The sequence below is a fragment of the Crassostrea angulata genome, chromosome 5 (assembly GCF_025612915.1).
Source record: "Crassostrea angulata isolate pt1a10 chromosome 5, ASM2561291v2, whole genome shotgun sequence".
In the NCBI taxonomy this organism is placed as follows: Eukaryota; Metazoa; Mollusca; class Bivalvia; order Ostreida; family Ostreidae; genus Magallana; species Magallana angulata.
In genome coordinates, this window is record NC_069115.1 from 37,616,592 (window position 1) to 37,631,670 (window position 15,079).

Here is a 15,079-nt window from a genome sequence, read left to right on the forward strand (position 1 = left end):
GATGTACACAGAGAAGCCGTGACCTAGTTGTGCTGCAGAAGCTTCAAAAACCTTATTGTTTACTAGAGGTAGACATGCAGTGATGTCTTCAAAAAGTTTAACGTGGTAAGTGATATGAATTTTTTTTCCAGTGGACATGGAGTACAAGTTTGCATTTGCATGTAATATCAATATGAAAGTAAAATTATCTGTCTTAACAGATAATCAAAGTAATTGCAAGTTTATGTACATTTTTATCCAGAGTTATCATAATCTCAGTCGAATATTGCCAGTCAGAGTTCCTCTACCAGCATTATTTGTACAAATTTTTGATTCTACGAGTTTCTAAACAGTAATTACTACATGCCAACCATGCTTTTTTTCTTTATAATTTCCTTGTTCACGAAAGGCAACTAAAAGAATCCACTTGAGGAACTGAAATACACCTCCTTGAGATTTATTTTTAGGACTCATGCATTTTTCTTTTAAAAACTGCTTTCTCTGTTACGAGCTGGGAATCTGAAAAGAGTGAATATCTTGATTAACACGCTGACATTAGCCGATTTCCTTTAGCATTCGACATCTCATTAGGATCGCATGTACTTAAAAAAATAAAACAGTACGGCGGCGTGGAAGAGCCATATGAAACAAACGATTAGTAAATCATACGACGAATGAGCTATTTGTTCGGAAGTATAAGGATAGGTTGCAACGAATTAAGATTTGTTTGGAGGATAAGCTATTTTTCGGACGAATAAGTTATTTATATGGACGAATAAAGATTACGAATTAGTATTTCTTCGGACGATTTATGTATTCATTCGGACGAATAAGTTATTTGTTTGGTCGAAAAATTTAGCTTTTCGGACAAATAATGATTTTTTGCGACGAATAAGGATTTGATCTGGCGCATTATCAATTTGTTCGGACGACGAAATAATTATTTGTTTGGACAAAATAAGTATTTTTTTCAAACGAATAAAATACTTGTTAGGAGGAATTAGCTATCTTTTTCGGACAGATAGGTTATTTGTATGGAAGAATATTAATTTGTATAAGAGAGAGAGAGAGAGAGAGAGAGAGAGAGAGAGAGAGAGAGAGAGAGATGTCAACTTATAGGTACCCAGATATGTAAAGTTAATCAGATTACAATACCAAGCGCGAGTTCGAGTAACATGCAGGCAGTTGGAACAGCAGACAGTTTAAAGTTACAAGATGATGTATAACTTACTGCATGGTTTAAAAATATGGTACCTGTACCACAACTATAGTACTATTGTATGATTTATATCATTTCAAGAAAAAAAGAAATTTAAATTTTATAACACTTACGAAAATCCAACATCACAACTCAATCATCGTCAGTTGAGCAATTTATTTGGCTTTTGCATTTTAAACTTAACATACCATGCAAGTACCAGTAGTTTTGAATTAGAACTTATTAAGTTGAAATACGTCGCATGAATATTGTGCAAGGTTACACATAATTTGTTTTTTTCAAATGTTACCAGCATTTAAAATATCACATATTCTATATAGCCTGAATTTTTATGATATCACAAGTCATCATCAAATTATTTTTACAAAAGTCAAATGACACCTCTATAAATAGTTGGTAAATATTCTTCAGTTAGGAGTATATTTATTATGAGATTGTGGTATCGCGTATAAATCCTTTGACGTTAACTAAATATCAGTTTATTGATTATACCAGATAGACCCTAGTGATTAAATGAACAAAAATGAATAGTCAGTATGTATAATTAGCCAAGAACTTTTAAAGTCATAATGTGAATTATAAAGATAATGTTCAAATATGAGCATTAATCTGCCAATCTTTTTAAACATAGCGATTGATTAAATGTTAACTGATAGAAGTAAACATTAGTTAGACTCATGTAGTAATACTAATTCTTACTGAGGACAAAAACGTTCATGCATGGCTTCTATTGGTAGCACACATGTACAGTCATGTATTTGTCAATCCTCATTCCCGAAAAATGCTAAAAATAACGATAAATGTTATCACAAACTCTTATAATTTTCTTGTTGTTGCATTGCATTCTCCAGCAGTATAGAAAGATCAGGAATTCAGATAAATGATCAAAAGATTATGTATCTCTTTCACTGACCTACATGCATCTCTGCTCTGACATATCACTGAGTGTTTCCGAGTTGAAATATGCATATTGAAGTTACGCGTCTTATCAGCGCAATGTTTTAGTGATATCTATTATAGAAGGAGCAGAGCAGGAGGGAACTTTTTGCACATTGCTATCAGATGTAAAAAAAATAATGAATTGAACAGAACGTGTGTCCCTGTCATGAGTCCTTTAGGTAGAGAGAGAGAGAGAGAGAGAGAGAGAGAGAGAGAGAGAGAGAGAGAGAGAGAGAGAGAGAGAGAGAGAGAGAGAGAACGAGAGGGACCAGAGCAGAACGATAGGGACCAGAGCAGAAATAAATGTTCCCCCGGAATACTGTAAACCGACTATTATGCGCGATGACTTTATTCTGCGATTTGCAGATGATAATCTGGTTTCCAACAATGTATTTTTCGCGACCAAGCCATATCCACACCCCTTTTGTTTATGACAACTTACAATGAAAATTTGTTTGCGTCGTGAAATATTCGCGACGACAAGGCCCTTGCAAGAATTTCTCGCACGTTTTTCAAATACTCTAATGAGTGTGCACCAATTTCCAAAGAACATAATAAAGTTTTGAAATACTTTAAAAGTTTGAACACTCTGAAATCACATACTGGATCATACACAACACAGTACAATACAATGTACTTTACATTAAGTCTCAATGCCTTACAATAAAAACTTGTTTAAGAAATTTGTATATCTTTAAAATAAAATATAAATTCAAAAATAATACAATACCATGCACTGTGGTTTCATCAATATTCGTTGAATACCAATTTTCGTGGATTTCGTATTTTAGTTGATCCACAAAATTGAATGTTCATTGAAGTGCAATTTTTATTAACATTTTGTATTGATAGGGTCATTGGCCACGAATTTACGTATCCTTGAAACAGTGATTTTCACTTTATCCACGAAAATTGATGCCCTTGAATATTAATGAAACCACAGTATATCAAATTTACTATATAAGTTTAAATTGCATACACTCACCTGCCAAAAGAATGTCAATTTTTTTTCCAAGATGTCCGCTAAAACTTTTGTTTACATCTTGAATTAAAGTAAAGCACTTACCTTATTCCTTCGTATTTTGACTTAATATTTTGTGATGAATCCTTTGGATTCAATCACTCTCCGACATCGTTTCGGAAGACTAGAATACAGGGATCGGAGGTAAGATTTTGAAAGGTTATTCCAAGCACACAATTCTTGTTTCAAGTCATCGATTGTAGGGATGTTGAAAATACGGCGTTTCACATGGTTTGTTAAACCAAGCCAAACATTCTCAATCGGATTTAAGTCAGGTGATTGTGGGGGGGCAAAAGCAAGGTGGGATATTGTTTCTCATTTTCTAATGTTTCGTCTCCTGGGAGCGATGAACTGGGCAATTGTCGTCCATGGAATGCCAAGGCAAATTTCCGAGATACTGAACAATTACAGGCCATAGATGCTCATCTAATACACTGATATATTTTTGAGAGTTCGAATTACCTTTAACAAAAGCCAAAATACCCGTTCCATGGTAAGTTATAATCCCCCAAACCATCAGTTTTAAACTTCGTGTTGGTCCCTGTCCGAGGTATCCCAAACTAAAGCCTTTCCATTTCTCTTCTGTTTTTCTAAAACTTTGATTTTACTGTCAGGTTTTATTACAATTGTCATTTCATCACTGAAAGTCACATTTTTCCAGTGTTGCTCAACTTTCCAGGTTAATTTTCCCCTGCAATATTAAAGTTTTTTTTCCTGTTAACTTCCCTCACCACCATTTTTTTGCTACGGTCCTCCGACGATATGTTTGTCAATGTAATTATCGCTGGATAGTTGTACACAAAACAGGTTTAGGCACTGATCTATTAAAGCTGCTTGGTCCGATTTTATATCAAATTTTATGCACGCTTTTAAACGATGGTTATGCTCAGTTATGTATAATAATAGACATTGGAGTAGTTTTCCCAGTCAATTAATATATTACATATTTCAATGAAAGAAAATACGTACAAACTTTGCTAAAAAAACAAACGACATCAAAGGGTACTGCGTTATTTCGCCTCATGTTAAATTTCACCCCTGACGACGAGACAGGTATGGTTCTATTACGACTTTGACAACGCTTTAAATAAAGGTCGAAATGATCAGACAAATCACAAATAAACATTTGTACGTTTTGTTCGCTAATATTTCTAAAGTTTGCTTTCTTTACAATCGATGCATAGCATGCGTGTTGAATAGCCCCAATCATTCGGGTGACGAAACCAAACTGTTTCTTCTTCTAAACATTCTCGTGATGCATTTTGGTTTGTTTTTTCGTTTGCCCACAAAGAAATTATTTTTATTTACTTTGAATATTTCTAACTTTGAAAGGAGACTGATTCTGCTTGTGTAAATAGGAGAAAGTCCATAACTTTCTAAGATAAATGATTTGTATGGGAAAAATTTTGATACTGTAATAACAAAAAAATCGTACCAAGCAGCTTTAAAATACCAAGTAATATCCGCTAAAGTTTTTCTGTCTCTTTTTACAATCTTTGATAGTGTTGTTTGGTTGCGAACTGTGATGAATCGGGGTCGCCAACTTCGATGCTTATTTTCGACGCTGCCTCGCGCACGAAATTGCTTCAAAAACCTACTGAAGGGTGAAGGAGTCAAATGCAGAATTTCTGCTACCTTTGCCGACTTTTATTCAGTTTCAATAAGTGAAAAAATGCCCCTTTTTCTCATCGAGTGTGAGTTCTCTGTCCTTTCTACCTATGCTTGTTGTTTACATTGACGATGTAAATATAGCAGAATTTATGACTTTTTCCGGTTTACAAAGGATAGATATAGCATACAGCGGCTCGTTAGTGACAAAAATCGTAACTGTTAAATAAGATTTAATTCATGTTAAACATTGATTAACTTTTTTTTCGGCGGCCATCTTGGATAAAAATCATACTTTGGCACGTGAGTGTACAGTCATTGTATAATCCAACAAGGACATTACGAGTAAAAATCCTACATGTGTTAACCTTTTGAAAGTCTCACATCAACTTCCTTTCTTCCATGCCATGCTTTTGGTAAGGTAACCTCAGCAAGAACGTTTTTCAAAGTAGTAGTAAATCAATCACAAATTCCTGGAAAAAATTATATAAAATTGAGGAACAAGTCGTCTGACCTTAAATAACACTTAAATAACACTTGGAAAAAAATCTGAAATTTTCTAAAAATGACTGCCGTTCCTATGGACTTTTCAAAAAGTAAGAATTTCTATGTGATTTTTTATGCAACTTAATTTTCCATAACAACAACACTTCTCGGTTGCATAACAAAGCTTTTTGTGGTATATAAAGAAAATTTAGATATATTTTTACAAGTTCCAACTAAAACAATTGCAAATAAATTCTAAAATCAGGAATGAAAGCATATCTAAATCATCTTCAATTTCTCGGTTTTTCTTTATTTTTGGCCTTTTTTGGCAACGGTTACCCCCAGCAACCAACTTTTAGTAGTTTTTTGCGTTTTACACCTAGGTGTGTCCATGTATGAAATATTAGGAAAAAAATTTTGCCGTCGGTGTGACTGATTTCCAATTAAATTTCAAATTGACCTCTGGCTGCAAACGGAGATGTTCACCACAGCTAAATGACAAAAACACTTGGTTGAAATTCGCTCAGAGTTTTTTAATTGTTTTAAGTTGCCAATGATAATAATGTTCCCCTTATGAAATAGAAAACAAATATATCAAAATAAAATGTTTTCGGTTTTCATATAATTGAAAACAATGTCGAGTACAAAATAAACAGAAAGTGCAAAGTGAGTACAATCTGGTGTGAAAACAATACAGTCACTAATATTCCAACGGCTCTGCCTGTGTTATCAGTGAGCATACATGTATAAGTCATGTTAAGTTGTTTTTTTTCAAACTATCAACAAACTAAAATTTGTTATAATTAAAATAAGACTAAAATTAATCACAAAAAAATTGTCAATCATATTAGGCATAAAAATACCAATTTAGTGTTTTTAACGTTTCGTCACAGATAAGTGATTTCGAATGGTGTCGGTTTATTTATCTGTGCTATTGATGAGAAGACATATCAGTTACGAAATGAACAAAATTTTAAATCATTTTCTTTCGTATTTTCAAAAACAAAAAAAAATGTTTATCAGGGTGAAGACTTAGAAGTTTTGCTGAGTGTATACATTCAAATTCCTTTAAAGTTTGATATTATATCCATACAATTATTAAATAATTTGAATGAATGTGGTTGATATCACTCTTAAACATTTATCTTTATAACAGGTTTAATGGCGATTTAAAGATCTAGACATCATGGACAACGCAAATAGTTTGTATAGAGTGCATCAGTGTTCTAAGTGTCCAGGGGATACGAAGTACCAGTGTTTATCGTGCCCTTGTAATTTGTGTCCCCAGTGTAAAGAGACCCATGTGAAAGATCTTAAAACGATAGACCATAATATTGAGTTATGTCGTGAGAAAATCAATTACATCCCAAAACAAGAGATCTATAGAAAGTATTGTGAACCTTGTAAAATTCCTGTCAGTTATCATAGCAGAAAACATAGAAAACACAGAACTTTAGATATCAGAACAGCCTATATAACTGCGCGACGGCTACATAGAGGAATAATTCAGACCATTAGAAGTGAGGCTCTTTTTTACAGACATGTTCTAATGACTGGACTCAAAACCGATTTCAAAACCTGCGAGGCAGAATTCTCCCTCTATCCATCAAAGATGCTAACGAAGGCAGATACGCTAAAGGATCTCATTGACGATGTGCTATATGATCTTTTAAACAATGTGTCTTGTGACTTTGATTTCAAACACAGATGTTTAAAAGAAAAGATAGATATGCAGAAACATATTGTCAGCCTACAGAGATATCTTAACATATATGAACAACCAGCATTCTCATTCAGTGCACTAGAATTCTTATCAACCATAAAGAAAGTCCGTCTTCAGATATATTTTACCCTCCACACCAGCCAGTCCTCCATGTCTACGTCACTGAACAAAAAGGATTTGATGGAGTCACTGAGCACAATCCAAATCACAGAGAAGGGAAACCGACGCGTAGAAAACGAGTCTCTGCTAAAACTGATGTCTGGTCCTGAGTTATGTCAATCTCTCACACTGACAGGTGTTGGTGGTTGTGTTCACATTTCTTGTGTGACATCAGATCGCGTCTGCGTTAGTGATAAAAACAATCTCATCTTGACAAACACAACAGGTATCACTTTACATAATGCAGAGGATATATGGAAAGGTGATGGATTACACACACTGAACACTGAGGGTGAACTGATTTATATAGATAGGAATTATAACATCAACAAACTATCAAAGGATATGAAAACAACCTCGTCATATATAGAAAGAACAGACTCTACATGGATACCACGTTGTGTGTACTGGTCCTTGTCCACTGGAGATCTACTGGTCGCGATGAATAGAGAGACATCAGACGATAAGGATGATAAAAAGGATAATGTGTACTATTACGATACGGACCATCCAGAATTAAAAACGTACACATGGATTGGCAAGGTAGACCGGTACAACCGGAGCGGACAACTGACTCAAAGCATACAACACGACAGCACAGGACTCAAGCTATATAGAAAACCTCACTACATAGCAGAGAACTACAATTGGGATGTTGTCGTTTCTGACCATTACTCTATGTCTGGTGCGGTAGTGGTGACAGATCGTGAAGGAAGATATCGTTTCTCATACACAGGGCATCCATCAGAATCAAATCTACGTCCAAATGGAATAAGCACTGATGCGCTGTCAAACATCCTGGTGTGTGATAAAAACACCAACACAGTGCAGATGATGGATAGGAACGGTCAGTTCCTGTCATACCTTTTGATAAGACCATCAGGGATAATCACACCACAAAGCCTGAGTTATGATGTGAACACTCATCGTCTTTGGGTTGGATCAGCGTACAACAGCACTGTAGTTATATACAGGTATATAACTAGACAGGACGCTTTGACAGGTATGTCTGGTTCATTGTAACCGTACATTAGACATGTAGTTATTAATAAGTCATAATATCTATGAATAATTTGTAATTTTTACAAATTATAATTTGTCAAATAAATGTAAGCACTAATTGGTTATTCAATAATCAACATCAAACGATTTTAGAAAGAAAGATAAAAAAAACTTTGCATGTATGCGATTAATCAATTTAATCTGACTAATTGAAAACAAACACATCTGTCATTCATAATCAATTTATGTGCATCTATACTACTATATTAAAATAATAGACTCGAATTTTTTTAGCTTTAATACCGATAAATCGGAAGAGTAGTGTCTTTTGTTTTATATATTTTAAACATCATTGGTACTTGAAGATTACCAATTTGTTTTTATTTTTCTCAATCAAGCTTCGTTAATTAATAATCAACGAAAATTCCTAAAAAAATTCCGGATATCATCTGAATTTTTTTGATTTTACAATCTTGTACATGCGCATTACATTCCCGCTAAATCGGGGGGGGGGGGGGGGCTCTTTATTTTATGTTTCCACAATATCACATTTTCATGGATAAACTTGGAAACGATATAACAAATGCGTGTTAATTTTCATTGGAAATTTTTTTCTGTTCATCAAAGAAAATACGGGAGATAACTCAAACACAGTGCATTTACTATAAAAAAAATCCCGAGAGTTTCGAATGTCAACAAAGTGTGTAAAAAACGTTGTTGAAATATGTTGAATTCTGCAATTATAGAATTTAAACTTTTCGAAGAAAGATATTTACAGCTTCAAAATAGTTTGTTGTGAACAATTTGACTGTTATTTTCAATGCAACTTTATTAATTTTCTCCAAAATCGTTTTGGAGCGATTCTGCAATTTTCTGCTACATTACGGGTATATGGGGACATTTTAACTGTGCTGAAGGCCTTTCCCGACGCACAGTTAGATTATTCCAACTCAGCAGAGTGTAGTGAAATTAATAGCATTATTGTAGGCTTAAAGTTTGGTTATGCAAATGTCAACAATATACGGTGTTTCGATGTATCTACTTTTTAAAAGCCCGATATCGTATGCAATGTCAACCCGTGCACGCACGGGTCAAAGTCTAGTATTTTTAAATAAAAGATCCATTTAAACATGAAGTGTACTTTTGAAATGATGCTGGTTTAGAACAAAATCTGCACAGATGTTAAAAGCAAGGTTTTAGAATCTGACCACCGTTGTTGATGTCAATGTTTCGACAATGAATTAGACAGGTCTATGCAATGGTCTTGTTATACATGTACTGACTCTATATTGATAGATATAATAGACATAAACTGCTGTAACATTTATTATAAAAACAAATTTTATGTTTATGATTAGTATGTTACATCGATATTGTTTTTATATCTGATGTTTCTAAATATAAATCTAGCCAGTGCTGATGTAATGCAGTCACTGAATGAAATCAAAACAACAGAAACAGAAAAACCACATCAAGAACAGGAGTATCTGCTAAAAGTGATATTTCCCCCTGAGTTTCTTCACTCCCTCTCACTGACAGGTGTTACATGTTGTTATCACATTTCCTATGTGACATCAGACCAGGTCTGGGTAAGTGATTATAAAAATAATATCATCTTGACAAACACAACAGGTGACACTTTACATCATGTGAAGGATTCTTTTAGTGGTTCTTTTAACTATGGAATACACACAGTGAACAGTGAGAGCAAACTGATTTATATAGATAAAAATTATAACATTAACAAACTGTCAAAGGATATGAAAACAACCACTACATTTATAGAGAGAACAGACTCTGCATGGAAACCACTGTGTGTATACTGGACCCCATCCACTAGGGGTCTTCTAGTCGGGATGTATAAAGAGAAACTAAAAAGAGGCAAGGTTAACCGGTACAACCAGAGCGGACAACTGAATCAAAGCATAGAGCACGACAACACAGGACTGGAACTGTATAGTAAGCCCATCTATATAACAGAAAACAACAATGGGGATGTTGTTGTGTCTGACTTGAGTGCAGTAGTGGTGACAGAACGTGGAGGAAGACATCGTTTTACTTACACTGGACATCCATCAGGATCAGGACTTACGCCATATGGAATCTGCACTGACGCGCTGTCACACATCCTGGTGTCTGATGATATCACGAAAACAATACAGATGTTAGATAAGGACGGTCAGTTCTTGACAAATCTACTTATAAAACCTTCAGGGATATACCAGACACAAGGTATTGGTTATGATGTCAACACTCACCGTCTTTGGGTCGGATCAGGATTGGGGTTGAACAAGAATAGGTTGTGTATCTATAAGTATATCAATAGACAGGACACTAGGACAGGTTAGTTTGAATTCATTATCATTCATATTAATTAAACATACATGTAGATAATCTTAACACAGAGTTCGTATTATTTATCAATCAAAAAGATAAATGTAAGACATGTTTATCTACGTGGTTGTTTTGTCAATAATAATAAACATGACATTTTTTCAGGATTTACTGTATCTTCCAGTCATTGTGATTAATTTGTCCATATGAAATAAATAGAAAATTGATTCATAATTTCATTAATTAGGTAAACAGTCACATGGCATTCAATTTAAAATAACAGGTCATTTTAGTTAACTGATTAGAAAATATAGTTATACAAGCATTTGTAATACGTTTATAAGTCAATTGATTTAATCTATTACATGCACATAAATGATACGGTAAGAGTCATGTAATGTTATAAATTTAAATCTAATTTTTTGTACAAGTAACAATCATTACATAGTTTGTATAAGATGATTATTTAACACTACAGTCACATATTAATTTAATTACTTTATAATCATCATAATAGCGCAGAAATGTATTGACAGAATTTTTTTTTACATTAGAACTGAATATATTAAATCAATTACATAAATATAACAGTATGTCTATGTAGTTAGTTAAAACATTTAATTTTAGAGGTTGATCTATCAATAAGTATCCTCTATGATATAAACAGTTAAATGATGCCTTGTAGATAAACAAACACAACGCTTTGATGGGGACGGGATGCCTTTCTCAGCCTAAGTCCAGCCTGAAAATGGAGGTACCTGTAATTTGGATTTTTTTTTTAGAGTTTTAGAATAAATGTTTCTGTATTCACCTAATCTGCTCTCATAACCCCACATTGTCATTTTCTTCAGAATACTAGTATGCAGCTGAAAATGACCGCTAATTAATTCACATTAATTACAATACTGACATCTGTTTATTTCACACTTTGTGATCACTGAACCATGGCTGTTTAATTTGTTGCTAAGTGTGAAAATGTTATAGAAATTTTCCTTTGCTAAATTTGAATTATCATATAACAGATATCCATGTGAAACCTATAATTATTGAACAAATAAAACTTTGAATGCTCTCTAAAAATTAAAAAAAATATATTTTCTCCTAGACATGTCCTCATCTAGGTAAAATCATTTTGGTATTGATCATTAACTTAATCAATCATTTGTCTACTCTGTTGTCTTATTTTAGGCGAACGTAATCGGGCGGATGTCGTCTTTTAAAGTGTACCATTGTTGGAGAATTTTGCATATTCAAACAATACTGTAACTTTCTATACAAAAACAAGAAATGTATTTATTGAAGCGCAACAAGTCTCGTTGATTGTATCAATCTCTATTTGTATTAACAATATATAGCTGCCAATAGAAAACATTAAAGTATTTCTCATCCGCCTTTTGTTTTTCTTTGAACAATTTCACTACGGTTGCTACAGTATAGGTTTAATTCTGATTAATAATATAGAGCCTGTCTTTAAGATACCAATTTTTTGTAAATCGGTTTTGATTAGTAAAAATGTGCATCATTTTGATGATTTTGTGGAATGTTTCAACAATATCTTTCATAAACGAAATATCTATTTCTTTCCCACGCATAAACTTCATATTATATGACTTTACAGAGGATTTTTCTTTTAAATATGTATGATTTAATGTCATCAATCACCTGCGCCGATGCGATTTTAAGTGTCAATAAATCTAACATAGATTTTGAGAAATTCTCCCGGTCGAAGTATTTTTTCGATGACGCGGGACGCCTTAACATCGCTGCGTTTGTGGAATGAACCTGGACCTTGGCATGAACATCATCTGGAGAGGGCTAAAAGGAGACTATATTGGGAATACCAGGATAACCTTATTTCTGATGAATTTTAACACAAACCACACCCAGATGTATTGGTCATTTATGTTGGACCCAGTGATCTTACAACAGCTGGTAATACGAAACTGCGAATTTCGCTTGAAAGTATTGATTTGAACATATTTTTCATTATGCAAATATAAATTTACATAAATGGATTAGGCAGCAGGCAATGCCTATGTAAACCTTCTCAATAAATCACATGAAATTAAATGTGGTTTGAATCGCCATGATGTAATGCTTCCGAAAACATTACTTATTTTGTCAACTACGTTTCCCCGTCTCTACTGGCATCCTCTCCCGAGACAAGGGTGGGGCTAAGATTGATTTAATTTGGCGCAAGGTTAACAAAGCTTACACTGTTAATGACAAGAATATTTATGTTCACCTTACGTATGATGGACCCATTTATGAGAAAGGGGACACAAGGCTTATTTAAACAATATTGAAAGGAGTATAGAATTCAATTTAAGGGAAAGGGCAAGATTTTGTTATGACTCATTTGTTTGTTTATGATGCAGTACACTTGTTATTTGATTAGACATAGGTCCTGCAAGGGGGCAACGTTTTTGGTGGGGAACATCATATCAATGTTAGTGGAGGGGTCAAAGGAGACATGCTTTCTGTTCAAGTTTAATTCGTTGTCTCTGCCCATCTGCATAAGTCAGGAAGGGAACTCATAGCATTGTGTTGACTTTAAAGTTAAATGCTTCTGAACAATGTTTGTAATGTGTTCTTAAACTGCTTGGGGTCTGCACTATTTTATTGCTCAGACCTTTTCTACCTCTGCAAAAAGGAGGAATGGCTACAAGCTGGTGGTATTTAAAAAGTATAGCACGTAGCAAGTCAGAGGCAGGGTGTAAAAGCTGTGCAGTTTGTATGCCTAGCCACCATGCTTGTAAGCTGATTGTTTATCATAAAAAGACATGTATGTGTTTGCTTCCATCTTTAGATCATGATGTTGTTTACTTCTGAATTCTCAAATTCGGCTGTTACATGTATAATGTTCACTTTCAAGTAAAAATAATATTTTAAACACAAAATGTATTTTATAAAATGAATGTTTATTGATATAACATTCGATATCTTTACTACTAATGAATTTTGTTATCAACTAAAACATTTTTGTCACTTATTTTGTTATAAATTAAAGTTAAATTTCATTTTTAATCAATATAACTTTGCATATTTTCTGTTGGTTTAATCTCACTTATCTTTCAAATAATCATATGGCAAGAAATACAACAATCTTGAAACATGCGTAGGGATGAAAAAAGTACAATAACAAACCGTCAGCCATCTCAAAACTCCATAAAACGAAATAAAAATTCAAAGAAGAGCAACACGGACCTCCAAAAAGAAGTAGGATCAGGTGCCTAGAAGGCGTGAGCATCTTCTGCTGACCGGTCACACCCGCCCTGTGCTCTTTGCCGTATTCAGGAAAAAACGGAAAAGCCCGTACACAATTAGGTAATTAATTATGGTCTAACAATTAGTATGAACAACGTCAGTCGGCATGCGACACGGTGGAAAATTGTATTTTCTGACAAGGTCGTTGTATCGACCATCGAAACGATGATTTTAAACGAGACTGTTGATTGTCCTGTTTTATCAACTTGTTTGTCAGTAGCTTGGCTAGCCTTAGAAACTGTTCATACGAAGAGCATACGCTTGCGTATCACTTTAACTGAGAGACAAAAACGCCATATGCAGGAGATGATGGTATATTGCAACATAAGTAAGAAAAGTTAACCATAGAAAAATTGAAGTCATCGCGTTTATCATAAAGTTTTGTTGTTAGGTTACCATCAATGTCTATATAGGTCTGCTAACAAATTTAAGATTTAAACTTAAAATTTGATTGAGAAAATTCGTTCTGGGATAGTTTTAAAAATTGTTACTACATATTTAATGCTGAGTTTTGATTTAGATTTACTGCCATTCATAGTTGTAAACTGTATTTCCTTTCTTTAACGAGTCTAGTTATAATTGTAATATTGCTATGAAAATCAATAAATCGCAACCTCCATAGCCCTGCCACCAAATGTCGACCCCTCTTGTGTGGAGTCCCAAGCTCTGCCTCAATGGTCGGATTAAGGCGGCAATTCCTGCATTTCGTACAATGTTCTTTTGTTCTTTTTTTTATTATTTTTATGAAACTTTTAATGCCAGTCTACATACACTCGCTAGAACTAAACTCTGAGTAAGGTGACGTACCATCAAACTCTAGCGCCCGCAAAGTTCATTTGGTAACAATATTCCGCAATATCTTCCCCGGAAATGAAAGAATATTGATATCAATGTGACTATAAAGCATAAATTAATTTTTTTATCCATTTTTCTGTTTTGATATAATAAAATCATATTCTTTAATTTAAATTTCAAACTGCATATTTTGTGAAGTCGATAACGGAAATAGCAATAAAACTGGTAAGATTCAATAAGGCGATTCAAATTATATAGAAATCATAAGATAATTTCACTATATTTTCTGTTGAATTAAATCGAAAAGTTATCTATTTCCGAAGTTCATGTACGTGTTGCACTCAAGAAATACAATATAAACTTATTATTTAGTATGTTTAAATCAGAAGTCTTATTTTTTTTAAACGGTATGAGCTGGGGTTTTTAACAATTTCCTTTTGCTGCCAAAAATGTAGTAAGAACATGATGCATGTAACCTAAACCTTTCTGATAAATAAAATTAAAATAATTCCTCGACATTTATCAGAAGATAACATGTCTACTAAAA

General features: G+C 33.7%; 1 protein-coding gene across 1 annotated transcript; it reads left to right on the forward strand.

Annotated features, from left to right (window-relative positions):
• On the forward strand, window positions 1–11,795 carry LOC128186365 (uncharacterized). The gene is made up of 5 exons (XM_052856169.1): window positions 1–105; window positions 6,409–8,137; window positions 9,547–10,479; window positions 11,156–11,224; window positions 11,659–11,795. Exons 2-4 carry the CDS (start codon window positions 6,439–6,441, stop codon window positions 11,203–11,205), a joined length of 2,682 nt encoding a protein of 893 aa, XP_052712129.1. The 5' UTR covers window positions 1–105; window positions 6,409–6,438; the 3' UTR covers window positions 11,206–11,224; window positions 11,659–11,795.
• The last annotated feature ends 3,284 nt before the right edge of the window (window positions 11,796–15,079 follow it).